Raw genomic sequence first — 13,196 nt, 5'->3', positions numbered from 1 at the left:
ACATTAATAAATGTATGAAATGGTTTGGAATGTGGACCCAAAAAAAAAAAAATGTAGAATTGATGTTGCTGTGTTTAGTACATTATTTTTGTCTAAATATTCATGAATGACTTACATTATTTTATATATATATATGTATATGTATATATCTATATATATATATATTTATATAGCAATTATTTATCTCGTTTTTCAAACAAACAAACAAACAAAAAAAAAACAATAAAAATTCTTATTAAGTAACCACATAACGTAACATGTAAAACATGAATATAAAAATAAAAGAGAGAAATAAATTTAAATTAGAATAGTTAACAAGTTGAACAACAGACAAATTCTAATAAGAAGAGTTACTGCTATTATTTAACATCGTATAATAAAAAGATTTCTCAAAAAAAAAAAAAAGAAAAACTAATCTTCCATTAATTTTATGCTCCTCAAAGTACTAATGTCACATACATCATAAATGATAAATCATATAAGAGATGTAATAATTAAAAGAATCTAAACAAAATCGCATATTATCAAACAATAAATGAAAATAAATGATATTAAAGAGAGCATGTGTGGGAAAAATATTAAATTTGAATTAAAAAATTATATATACCATAGAGTGCAGTTGTTTTAGTTACAATTAACTTTATCACTATGGTATATATATATATTATATAATATAAAAATATATATATATTTTTTTTTGGTATGTCTTTTATACATTCATCATCATATATAAGGAATAATATTATAAATCAAGCCAGAAAGAGAGATTGCTGTCGGTTGCAATTTATATATATATATATAAATATATATATATAAATATATTATAATATAAAACATCATTGTAAAGGTAAAAGCCAAAAAACATTATCGGAAGGATAAGCATAAGAGAAGAAGCGTGAAAATGGTAGGAACAAAAAATGTAGTGGAAATTTTTTTTGTCAATGTATTTTAACATTTCTTACCTTGCATTATGGCTACTGGCCGCCGCGCTGCCGATACAATTAAATCATTTTTTTAATTGTAAAATATAAAGAAGTCGATCATGAATAGAGACATTTTGTAGGGGAAAAAGTATACATGTTATGTCGATCAGAGCAAGGCATATATGATTATTATCATTCATGCATAACAAGTTGCCCTTTAGATAATATATTTCTTTCATTAACATTAGTATTATAAAAATATACTTATGGTATATATACGTATATATATATATATATATATATATGTCACGTTGTTTGTCCGCAATGGACTCCTAAACTACTGAACTGATTTTAATAAAATGATGCACACTCTGTGCAGTTTCATCCAACTTGAAATATAGGATAGTTTATATCTCAATTTATAATCGCAATATTTGTTTATTAACAAAGAATCATAATTATCTCTGTTAGTTTGATAAGATTCTAACAGATATCGGTATAAAGTAATTCGTTGATTTAAAGACGTGTGTATCGGACTGATTGTGAGCCACAGCAACGTGTGATGGGACACCCCTTGTACGTATATATATATATGTTTTAAATATGCCTTACCCCAGGTATGGTACTAGAAGTTAAATTAAGAAGTTTATGGCATTATTTGTCAGCAACATCATTATTTGTTATTTCCAAAAATTTATTTGTCTACATAATTTTTTTTTTTTTTTTATATTAGACTGTCTGCTTGTACAATGAATATGAAATAAATATTTAAAATGAAGAATTATCTAACTAATATATTGATAATATATTGCCAGAGATATTTTTTTTTGTTTTTTGTTTTTTTTTTTATTTTTATATTGAAGTAATAAAATAATAGATGGAATTGCATTATATTTATATATATTTTTTTTTATAGATATATAATCCCAATGTTTTTTTTTCTCTCTCACGACAAAATTGTTATATAAGAGATACAAGAATAAATTTTATTGCAAAGATTGTTAACATGTACACACATATTAATTAGGCATTTAGATAATAATAATAATAAAAAAAAAATATCATGCAAAAGGAAGTTAAATAAGTACTTATATTGTTAGAAATTTCATGTATCTTTTCTATAAAAAAAAAAAAAAAAATAAAAGAAAAAAACATCATTTCAATAATTGTAGTATACATTCAAAGTGAGAATATCTCTGGTATTACAATATGGATATCCATTCTATGTTTTGTTTGTGTTAAATGATTGTAAATCAAGAAGATGCATATATATGTAACGTAAAAAGATTAAAACGATACTATATATATATATATAAAAAAAAAAAAAAGAAAAATGTTGTTTGTTCTTTTGTTGCACATTATAAAAATGAAAAATGACAAAAAAAGCAATAAAAAAATTGTCACAATTATTATGTGTCACACCTGAGCCAGCAGAGCACGTATGAGTTACAATAAATGCGCAAAAAAGCATTTTTTAAGCGATGAAATATATTGTTTTTTTTTTTTTTTTTTTTTTTTATACTAAATAGCTAAGATTACATAACTTTTGAATGAAGCAAAATTGATCGAGTATATATATTAGCATAAATTAACTAGATTGAACCAAATTAATAATAATAATAATAATACTGCATGCACTTTTGATCGTGAGAAGAAGCATTGTCTAATAAAAACATAAATTAATATAAAACTAAAAATCAACGGAAAAATTGTACAGCTAAAAAGAAAGAAAAAAAATTAAATTGTTCATATGTTGCACCTAATAATACAGCTCATACTTGTGAAATATTGTTTTTATGAGTCTTGTAAGCACTCGTTGATGTGAATTCAATAATGTATTACTGTTCTCCTTTTGATAGTAGAATGTGTTATCATGCATCATATTGCTTTATTATCAGTAACCAAAATATTTATCAAAGATTAAAACAATAGTATTAATATATAATCTCTACAAGTTAATTAAAATGATATCTTTTAAGTCTCGTATGTATATATTATTCATTTCTTTTTTTTTTTTTTTTGCATGATTTGACACAAACTGTAGTCTTTGTTTTCTAATATTATAATTTCTAACTTTAGTGATGATATATGGATTAAAATATAAGGTTTATTCTACGATAAGCTACTTGGTTTGTTAAATAATGATATAATTTGATTGTTATTCTGATTTCTACGTGATAAACTAATGTATTATTATCATTATCTTCTTTTTCGTATCATATAGGAAGCATTAACTAACTCTACAACGGAATGTTATTGATATATTAGAAATGTTTAGCATACATCATTGAATGTTATATATATATATATATATATCGTATAAACTATATATATATATATATATCGTAACTGATAAATATTTAAATAAAATCAAAGAAAATATAATAGCAGGCACAAATGTAACAAAAGCCACACACAAAAGTGATTATACCAAACTTGCAAAAATTTAATTTCTTGTATCATATTATTTACTTTTATGAATACTAATTACATCTAGAATAATGTACAGACAAAGATTATTAAAGTGTGATACTTACTTGGCAAATCCAATAAAATCCTCATGGTTAGTGTTCATGTATGCTAGCTCACAATCCACTAAAAGTATTAACTGTTCTTTACACATTTGTTCACGTTGTCTAACATGAGTTGTTATAATACGTTCCGTTTCTTCTCTTAATCTAGGATAACGTGACATCTGTAATAATCAAAATTATATATTAATAAAATTGTATAGAATTTTATATATATAAAAAGAAAAAGAGAAAATGGAACTTACCCTATCTGTACAAATACGAACAACATTGCTAAGTTCTTGTACGACTAGGTCCACACATTTCAAGCTAGGCTCTTTAAGCCTGTTAATTTGTTTCTTAACTATTGCCTCAAAGGCCATATCAGGTGTGAATAATCCCACCCTAATACCTATAATAACATTTCAATAGTGATATTTAATATTACATCTTTTGTAATATAAAAGAATATGAAAGAATTTGAAACAGATACTTTTAAATATAACTGACCATGAATATTTCTGATAGCAAAGGCAATTTCTCTTCTGAGTTCTTTCTCATCAAATTCCATTTTAACAATTTCAAATGGAAAACGTTCGTGAAATAATCTGTTTATCTTTGCACCACCGCTAAGCTCCATTGTGTTAATTTGTGCCGAACCAGAACCTTCTATAGTCCGTTCAAAATCTGACTGAAGTTGTTGTATCATCCTTAAAAATATTTATGGTGAAATCTAAGAATTTATATTAAGTGTTGTTATTTTTTTTTTTTATGGGTAGAGAGTCTTGATATTATGCAAGATCATAAATCAAAGCAATTACATAATTCTATTTTTAACAAAAATTACTCGTCTATTTACATATTGAGATTTAACATTAAATTATTCTCATTTACATTTCATTAAATGAATTAACAATTATACAGTTTACGCAAAAGCTTTATATTTTTTCCCCAAAATGTCATGCATAGTGTCTAATGTATCAAATCGTTAGTATGTTATTCAATTTCATTGTGTTATCTACATTCAAAATCAATAATCACACCAATAATAATTGAAATTTAATCATTTCACCGAAATATATTAAACAAAATACTTTTCTCATCTGCTTATTGTAGAATCTTTTAAGCAAACAACCAACACACAGTCTATTTAAAAAATCTTCAAATACATAAGAGAATATACCTACATATACATTTGAATTGATCTGAAAAGAAAAAAAAAACAACAAATAATTGACTTTTAAATGTCAGGACCCTCCACCCATAAAGAAACTATGTTTAGAAATAAACTAAATTTTGTTATAAATCCTTTCACAGAACACATAGACAAGTTCAAAGAAACATATTTGTATGTTAAAAAAAAAAAATCTACTGTCACGTACTGTAACATAGCCTTTGTTTTAATAGCAGGATCATCCGGTCTAAAATGTTTATACTGTTCGACATCTTTTTCCAATGTAAGAAGTTGCTTTTGTAATCTATCTCGTAAGGCAGGAAGGGTATCCCTGATGTGATTTGTAAGTTGTTGATTTAGAACTCGTTGCAGATAAGGTGTACCCAATCTGTCTGCTAAGTGTCGGTAAGATGGATGACTGGAGTAATAAATAATTATTGTTTACATTTGAAATTATATTTATGAAAATAATATCAATCATTTTATAAGTTATTTACCTAAGGAAGAATTTTCTTTCAGCTGCCAAAGCATTTTTAATATCTTTACGGCCTTCAATATCTTTCTGACTTCTGTTAACAACACCAATGTAGCCTCTTCGTAAAGGTAATAATTTATTCTCCAAAATATCTCTTGCATCAGTACCATCATCCATAAGATCCAATTTAGTAATAACACCAATAGTACGTACACCTTATCAATTATTTTATATATATTATTATTTATATATTTACGTATACTGTATATATATATGTTAAAATGTAGAAACATTTACCCTGTGGATCAACTTCTTTAGCAAGTTTAAGAGCATCGCTGTTTGCCAAGTCAGTATTAGCTGGTGTTACTGCTAATATTAAACAATTTTCTCTTCTAATGAATTGAAAAATCATAGCTTTGATTTGAGCTTCTATATCAGCCGGCTGATCTCCAATTGGTACTTTTGTGAGACCAGGTAAATCGATCAACGTCAGATTGAGAACTATGAAAGAATTGAAGATGATTATCTGTTAGTTCACAAGTAACCTGATTATTGAATGAATATTCAATCAAATAATATTTACCATTAGGCGAATAAACTCTTAAATTGATGGGTATATTAGATATACCCTTGTTACTGCCAGTTACTCTATCTGTTTCATTTTCTATTTCTTTTCGTACTTCTTCAAAATCCACAAACTTCTTTCCCTTACAATGCAAAAATTCAGCATATTCTGTAAAAATAAAATTTAAAAAAAAAGGATTAATTATTGTAACAGATAATTGTGAATCTTTTTTATAGAAGAATTTCAAATAATGATAGAAAGTGAGAGATGGCAATGTACTGAATTTCCTGTTTGTTACAAATTCAGAGATATACAGGAAGTATGATAACTGAAAACATAACTGTAGTACAAAGTTTTGATAATCATTAATTTTATCTAATACAAATATAATCTTCTTTTTTTTTTTACATATTTTTCAAACATACTTTTTTTCAATACGATTATATTTGTGATGACTCACCCGTAGTGCTATGAATCAATTGTAAGATGAGCGGTCTTCTAGTTACAATACCAGAACCTCTGGGTAAGAAATCCCTGTAAAATAAACATTCAATTTTGCAAACAATTGTTACTGAAAGGATGAAAAATAATATAATATAATATAATAAATAATGGAGAAAAAGAAAGAAAGAAAGAATGATATTTTATATTTAAACTTGCACAAGTTAAAATGAGATATCATTAAGTGGGTTTCATAAATTGGTCAAGAAATAATGATGACGTGCTTAATAACGCTTTTTAAAATTCTTCTTTGTTACGTATAAATGTTAAATGTGTGTGTATATATATATACGTGCGTGTAATTTTGTTCTCTTCTCGCACGCAATGAAACTTTCCATAGAAACTTTGTAATTAGCAGAAAGAACAAATATTTTCTTTTTCTTCGACGACAGACGCAAAGAAGAGGAAGAGGAAGAGAAAGAGGAAGAAGAAGAAGAAGGAAGCTTTGTTTTCCAAACGGAAGATGAAATATTTCCATTGACAAATCGAAATGGTAGATAAAATATTGACGTTTAAAAAACGAATCGTCTCAATGCGATTCATGCCAACTCCGATTTCATATTTAAAGTACATATAGCATTAAGATAGGAACGATGAGATGTTTGAATTTTTGAAATTTGCAATGACTGTCTACTTCTTCTTCTTCTTTGTCATTCATCATTAAAAGCAGTCAAGAAGAAAAATGACTAAGAGAATCAAAGAAATGCATTGATGTTAAAGTTGCGATGATATCATAAAATGACATGGGAAGAGTAATTACAATTAGGAGAGAAATTTTCGCGAAAAGGTAAAAGATGTTCGATGTGTCACCGTGAGGGCGGTCTCGCTCGTACGATTTTAGCGATACTATTGATCGACTAGAACAATTAACGAATAAGAACAGTAGGATGGGTTAAGATCGTTTGATAACAAAATAGCAAAAAGATAGTCATTGTTATAACAATTAAGAGAGATATTTTTTTGTTATTTAGAAATAAAAAGTTAGATTTAAGAATTCAAAAAATTAATGCAAAAAGTAGTACGAACCGCCTCCAAGGCGTGGCGTATATAATAAATATAGTTAAAGTAGGGATATGTGCTCTACGTTAGATCGATTATTTGATGACGATTATCGATCGCATTGTTAAGACGCAATGAGGGACAGACGGCCGCGTTGATAAGTCTTAGGATCGGAGGAAGACAATCAAATCTACTTGTTAGTAAGATACTTACTTTCCAACAAAGTTTTCGAGTACGGAACTTTTTCCCGCACTCTGACCGCCCACTACCGCAATTTGCGGTAAATCTAGTTGCATGTGAACCCCAAGTTGCGTGAACGCATCCTGCAGCTTGTTCACGATCGGGATTAGTTGTTCCATACCCGTATTTCCAGCCATTTTTTCTTTTTCCCTGTAGTCGTCCTAAGAATTCACAAGTCGTGGAATACCAGCAGTTCCTACCTTCGTATCTTCTGCTTGCCTCTTCTCCGACGATTTTGACACGGATCGACACTACCTTAGGTAACAGTAATAGTAGTAGTGTAATAATAATAATAGGAAGAGTAGTAGGAGTAGCAGTAGTGGTAGAAACAGCAATAGCAGCAGTAGCAGCAGCACCAGCACACACACCAATACCACTACCACCGCCGCTCCTCACGCGCGCAATCCTCGAGGGTAACTGCCACAAAACGAGATCCCAGTCGTTTTTTTCTGCAGGTATCTCTCTCTTTCTCTCTCTCCCCCCGAAACGCTATCAAAATGGCCGATTTCGTTAAGAGTATCCTATCCCTAACACGCCAAATTTCACCGCATCTTTTCTAGAGAAAGAGAAAAGAAAAAAAAGGTCTCTCGTTGGTCTTTCTTTGCTACTATTTTTTTTTGCCTGTCAACTATAGCAACGCTTAACCTTACTTAACGCGTTATTTGCGCGTAGATAATGGAACGCATAACGTACCTGATTACTCTAACAACTCACCGTGGCCACTACCTTCGTATAAATGAGATCTAGCGTACAGACTCGAAGCAACGTAACGTCGCTTCAATCGATAATCAAAGCGTGCGCACTGTCGCGCCTCCTTCGTATTGACCCACTTTTCTTGCTTCCGAGATAAAATCCATATCTTCTATCCGTAGCTGACCTTTTTACTTTAACATTCTGATCGATTTCAACCTTCCTTCTTCTTCTTCTTCCTCTTCCTCTTCCTAATTTCTTACCGAATTACCGATCTCTATTTCTCTCTTTCTTTCTTTCTTTCTTTTTATCTCCCATCTTTCTCTCTCTCTCTCTCTCTTTCTAACTCTTTTTTCAACGATCTTTTTAACGGTTGCTTTGAATAAATTCAAATTTACGCGGGATAAATATTCGAACAACTAAAGTGAACTCATCCGCGTTCGTTTTTTTTGTCTCTCCTCCTCTTTTCGATACTCGATCAATGTCCATTGGGAACACGTTATTTCGAATATACTCGAATTATCGAACGCATAATCGCTTTTACAAATATATCGATTATCAATGATCTTTTCAAATTCGTTTATATAGTAGATCCAAAATATCGATTAAATTTCGTATATCTAGTGTAAAAACGATCTAATGTAAATAACGATAAATTAGTGTATTTTTAAATTGATTTAATCGAACGATCTATCGATCTTTTAATATAATCGAATGTGATAAATGCTAACTAACGAAATATTCGTTTAATTCATTCTTTGATATCGATTAGTCGAATCCATTTTTCTTCATCCGACATTTTCTTTTAAGTCAACTTTGATACTCGTAAGGCGCATACGCAACAGTAAAAGAAAGCTTTCATTGAGGCAAACATATTGAAACGTTTTCACGATCGTTTATATGCTCACTGAGCGTTTTAAACGTCGATTGAATTATTTTATCCAATTTATGACGATTCGATTAGCCATTCAACGTGTTATGGACATCGATGAATAAAATGTGAATGCTGTGTGAATTAGTGTTATTCCTCGAGTATGCGTTTTTTACATTTTTTATTAATAAATACAAATCTAGTGTTCTTGTGTATGATGCAGTTAAGTTTGATTTTTCTCTACATCGGTGGTTGAATGAGGGCGCGACCGGTATTTTCCCGTAGTACAAATCCAAAATGTCAGACATCGATAAATGGATAGATATCGCTAAAGAATGCAAATATCTTCCGGAAAATGATCTTAAGGTAATTAATGTCTGTGAGAATACAATTATTATGACATAGTGGATAAATTATATGATTTGAATAGAAGATAACCTCAATACTCGATATTCGTATGATTACTTTGAAACGATCAATTCATTCCAATAACCGTAAGAATTTTGTTATTTTTATAGAAACTTTGTGACATTGTATGTGATTTATTATTGGAAGAGTCCAATATTCAACCTGTGTCTACTCCGGTAACGGTTTGTGGCGATATCCATGGACAGGTAAAAAGAACGTTTCCAATCTAACCTCATAAATCTCTCTAAAACTATGTAACTACATATATTGTTTATATTGTGTTTACGTGTTATATATTTCTATTATCTTTATTAATGACAATTTTAGTTTTATGATCTGGAGGAATTATTCCGTAATGGAGGACCTGTGCCTGATACAAATTATATATTCATGGGTGATTTTGTGGATAGGGGCTATTATAGTTTAGAAACATTTACACGCCTACTCACGCTTAAAGCTAAATGGTCTGATAGAATAACATTACTCAGAGGGAATCACGAATCAAGACAAATTACACACGTCTATGGATTTTACGGTTCGTTCAATGTTATATACTGTTCTTTTACTTGTCGAGTCAAAGTATCTATATGAATATGTAATATCATTTGCCTTGTACATATGTATTACTTTCTTGTCTATTTTTAATTAGATGAATGTCAAAACAAGTACGGCAATGCAAATGCATGGAAGTATTGTTGCAGAGTCTTTGATTTGCTCACAGTTGCTGCCGTAAGTTGACGTGTTCTTAATTCCTGTGTCATTAGATTGATAAGTCATTTTAATATTCTACATTTTTTAGTTAATCGATGAACAAGTTCTTTGTGTACACGGTGGATTATCCCCAGCTATTTCAACGTTAGATCAAATTAGGACTATTGAAAGAAATCAAGAAATACCGCATAAAGGTTTTGGAGAGTTATTTATTATTTTAACACAATATTCATATTTATTCATTTGTAATTGTTTATCTTTAGGTGCTTTCTGTGATTTGGTATGGTCTGATCCAGAAGACGTGGATGGATGGACAGTTAGTCCACGAGGAGCTGGTTGGCTGTTTGGAAGTAGAGTTACTTATAAATTTATGGAAATAAATGACCTTAAACTGATTTGCAGAGCTCATCAACTGGTGCATGAAGGTGAGTACTCGTTAAAAAACTTCGAATTTTGTCATACGACTCCTTCTTTATATTGCATATAAATTGGTGCTGGTTAATATATCAATGATTTTATTTATAGGCTATAAATACATGTTTAATGACAAATTAGTGACAGTCTGGTCAGCTCCAAACTACTGTTACAGATGTGGTAATGTAGCTAGTATTTTACAGTTTACAACAGTAGATCATAGATGTCCAGTGCTGTTTCAGGCAGTACCTGATTCGGAAAGAGTGATTCCACCCTTAATCACAACTCCATACTTTTTGTGATTTAACTTAGTAATTCGTTTGTTTGGACGCAGAAAGGAGATATCTGTGTCTAAACTCAATAGAATTACATGATTTTTGGATAATGAATCCAGGCTGGTACTATGACGGAGCATAAAAATTCCCTAAAATATATTACAGAATATTGTATTGCTTGAAATTTTTTTTATCTCCCTTTGGGTTAAATCAATTTTTTTATTTCTTATTAAAAGAATACATATTTTAATGTTTTTTCTAATCAAACTTGTATAACTTTGCAGACAATTTACCATGTAATTATTACGAGAAAAGAGTATTGAAACAATTTTTAAAAGAATTTTATGAACTTTTGTATATTAAAAAGCCAATTTTTATACTTAGCATCTGCCATTGCATCAGCCTGATTTCTCTAGTTTAAAAATATTTCCCATTGGAATAAATGTGAAACATTTTATGGTCTAGACGCTTCGCTGTCTACTGTGTACATTCTATAGAGCATTCGTATCTCAGAGCAACGTTGTGAACATATTGTTGCGAAGGCTGAGGCTTTTTAAATAATTTATGAACATAATTAAGTAAATGGTCCAACTGTGTGTGGATGGATAAATAAACAGATGTCATATATAAAACATTCCGGCATATAAGACAGGCGCTCTGAGTACAATCAATGCTTCATTGATATTATGATCGTTGTGCGTAGAATTCAGGTTTATTCAAGCGTAAGCGTATATACTATTGTTAAGGTCTTCCTGAGTAAATGATACATTTCCGATTTAGTAGATATACATACTGGTGTGCTGCGTGCAATTTTTTAATTCTAGATGCGCAATCAGTGTTCTTAGCAGCATAAATTTGGCGTTTTATATGCCATGGTACAAATAGCGTATAGCAGTAGCCAAAGTTTTTCTGCCTAGGTAAGGAAATCTACGAGAGGATTGTATTATTCATAATTGTTTTTCTTCTTTTTTTTTTCTTTTTTTCTTTCTTTTATTTCTCTTTTTTTTTTGTTTCGTTTCTAATCTTGTATCCTTTTTTACGCACATGACATTTTTTTATATCATCTTTTAAAACGTATATATATATATATATAGATATATATAGAGCTCTCAATATCGATCACCTGCAAAGTATACTCTTATTCTACTATTGGTATTCGTTCATAAAAGCTCGGCCTTTTTAGCCATTTTTCTCTCTTTCTATATAAGTACAAAGCAATAGTTTTGAATATTATTACATATATTATCCGCGTCTTTGTACAGTTTCCACGTTGTATGCCAAATTGCTGTTGTACTGAATAATCGTATTAGCTAGTTTCTTATAAGTTCATTACTATAGGGAGCAACTTGTAAAACAAATCGAGACCCTTAGCAATGTGCCTCTCTAAATTGATAAGCGTTTGTGTAATATAATATGATAACAGTATCTATACATAATTAATGGGAAACGCACTGGCCATTGCGTATTATAAGCCTGAATTCTGACCATCGATTGATGATGATTAGCTCACGATATATTCCTAATTGATCACAGACCCGATTAATATCGCATTGGCAAATTGGCACTGGCTGTCAAAGTATGGAAATTATTATTCTATTTTGAATTTTGTGATATAGATCGAACGAGAGGCATGTGAACGTTATGTCGACGTTTATAACGATTCTCCTTGTCGAAATCGTTCGAAGATGTTTTAATAACTTGTTACTTCAAGGAATATAGTAAACATTTAAAACAGTGCCTTCAGAACTATAATACGACACGGTCTACTAGAAATAAATACTTTCTACCGACAGATAGTAATAGAAGTAAGACGAATTATATGATGAATGCCAGAGAGTTCAACGAGGACGTATAAAAACACACATATAACGTGTAGAAAAGATCTCTTTATCCGTTTTTGTTCTAATCGCTTTGAAGAACATCCTACGGAACGTTCTCTCTTCTAATGAAATTAATTGCACATATCACACGTATTTTTATTATAATATCACTTATGTGCTTTAGTCGACTATTTAACATTTTAAATAATTGAACTTTCGTGGCGGTCGATGATAGATTAACCGTCCGACTTTTCAGTTTATTCACACATATCTTATATCATTTTTATTATCTTTATTCGAAAAAAAAAAAGCAAAAGGAGACAGAAACAAAGGGAGAGAGAGCATGAAAGAAAAAAAGAAAGAAAGAATAAAAAAATGAGAGTAAGATGTCTAGGAGAAAGAAGAAGAAGAAGAAGAGGAGAGATGAAGAAATAAAAAAATAAAAATAAATAAAAATAAAATAAATAAAATAAAATAAAAGATGAACCCGTCTTTTGAGATACTTAAAGTAGATTTAAAGAAAAAAAAAAAAAAAAAGAAAATACAAATTCCGACCATTCAATTTATTCGGTTCTCTCGTCATTTAAAAAAAAAAAAAAAAAAAAAAAATATAAAAGAAA

The 13,196-nt window shown here is 29.6% G+C and overlaps 2 protein-coding genes across 15 annotated transcripts in view; one reads left to right on the top strand and one right to left on the bottom strand.

The window, feature by feature from the left end:
* shi (dynamin-1 shibire) overlaps nucleotides 1-8,252 on the bottom strand; it is a 21,636-nt gene extending 13,384 nt beyond the window's left edge. For 8 of the 13 annotated variants that reach the window (XM_089172283.1, XM_089172291.1, XM_089172290.1 and 5 more), the window contains exons 1-11: nucleotides 8,081-8,214; nucleotides 7,361-7,943; nucleotides 6,108-6,181; nucleotides 5,666-5,815; nucleotides 5,380-5,583; nucleotides 5,105-5,297; nucleotides 4,816-5,025; nucleotides 3,944-4,143; nucleotides 3,700-3,845; nucleotides 3,461-3,618; nucleotides 963-989 (exon numbers count right to left, since the gene is read on the bottom strand). In XM_089172283.1, the coding sequence (XP_089028409.1) occupies nucleotides 963-989; nucleotides 3,461-3,618; nucleotides 3,700-3,845; nucleotides 3,944-4,143; nucleotides 4,816-5,025; nucleotides 5,105-5,297; nucleotides 5,380-5,583; nucleotides 5,666-5,815; nucleotides 6,108-6,181; nucleotides 7,361-7,524 (1,526 nt within the window). In that variant the 5' untranslated portion in view covers nucleotides 7,525-7,943; nucleotides 8,081-8,214. Of the gene's footprint in view, nucleotides 1-962; nucleotides 990-3,460; nucleotides 3,619-3,699; nucleotides 3,846-3,943; nucleotides 4,144-4,815; nucleotides 5,026-5,104; nucleotides 5,298-5,379; nucleotides 5,584-5,665; nucleotides 5,816-6,107; nucleotides 6,182-7,360; nucleotides 7,944-8,080 lie in introns of all 13 variants that reach the window. The other 5 variants (XM_089172289.1, XM_015329927.2, XM_089172294.1 and 2 more) reach the window with 3 other exon arrangements.
* Nucleotides 7,197-13,196, top strand: PpV (Protein phosphatase V). Of its 2 annotated transcripts, XM_015329941.2 has the most exons (8): nucleotides 7,197-7,343; nucleotides 9,172-9,314; nucleotides 9,467-9,562; nucleotides 9,684-9,891; nucleotides 10,006-10,085; nucleotides 10,156-10,261; nucleotides 10,331-10,492; nucleotides 10,593-13,196. In XM_015329941.2, exons 2-8 carry the CDS (start codon nucleotides 9,246-9,248, stop codon nucleotides 10,781-10,783), a joined length of 912 nt encoding a protein of 303 aa, XP_015185427.1. In that variant the 5' UTR covers nucleotides 7,197-7,343; nucleotides 9,172-9,245; the 3' UTR covers nucleotides 10,784-13,196. The 2 variants fall into 2 exon arrangements, with proteins under 2 accessions (XP_015185427.1, XP_015185426.1); XM_015329940.2 differs by lacking the exon at nucleotides 7,197-7,343 and having other exon boundaries at nucleotides 8,453-9,314.

The sequence above is a fragment of the Polistes dominula genome, unplaced genomic scaffold (genome assembly GCF_049000335.1).
Source record: "Polistes dominula isolate Pdom_NZ unplaced genomic scaffold, Pdom_raw_medaka contig_73, whole genome shotgun sequence".
Taxonomy (NCBI): Eukaryota; Metazoa; Arthropoda; class Insecta; order Hymenoptera; family Vespidae; genus Polistes; species Polistes dominula.
This window is presented reverse-complemented; position numbering and strand designations above follow the sequence as displayed.

Coding starts and splice junctions, on each gene's coding strand:
- PpV (XM_015329941.2), top strand. CDS start 9,246: ATGTCAGACATCGATAAATGGATAGATATCGCTAAAGAATGCAAATAT. Junction 10,086..10,155: donor ATTTGCTCACAGTTGCTGCC/GTAAGTTGACGT, acceptor TACATTTTTTAG/TTAATCGATGAACAAGTTCT. Junction 10,493..10,592: donor TCATCAACTGGTGCATGAAG/GTGAGTACTCGT, acceptor TTTTATTTATAG/GCTATAAATACATGTTTAAT.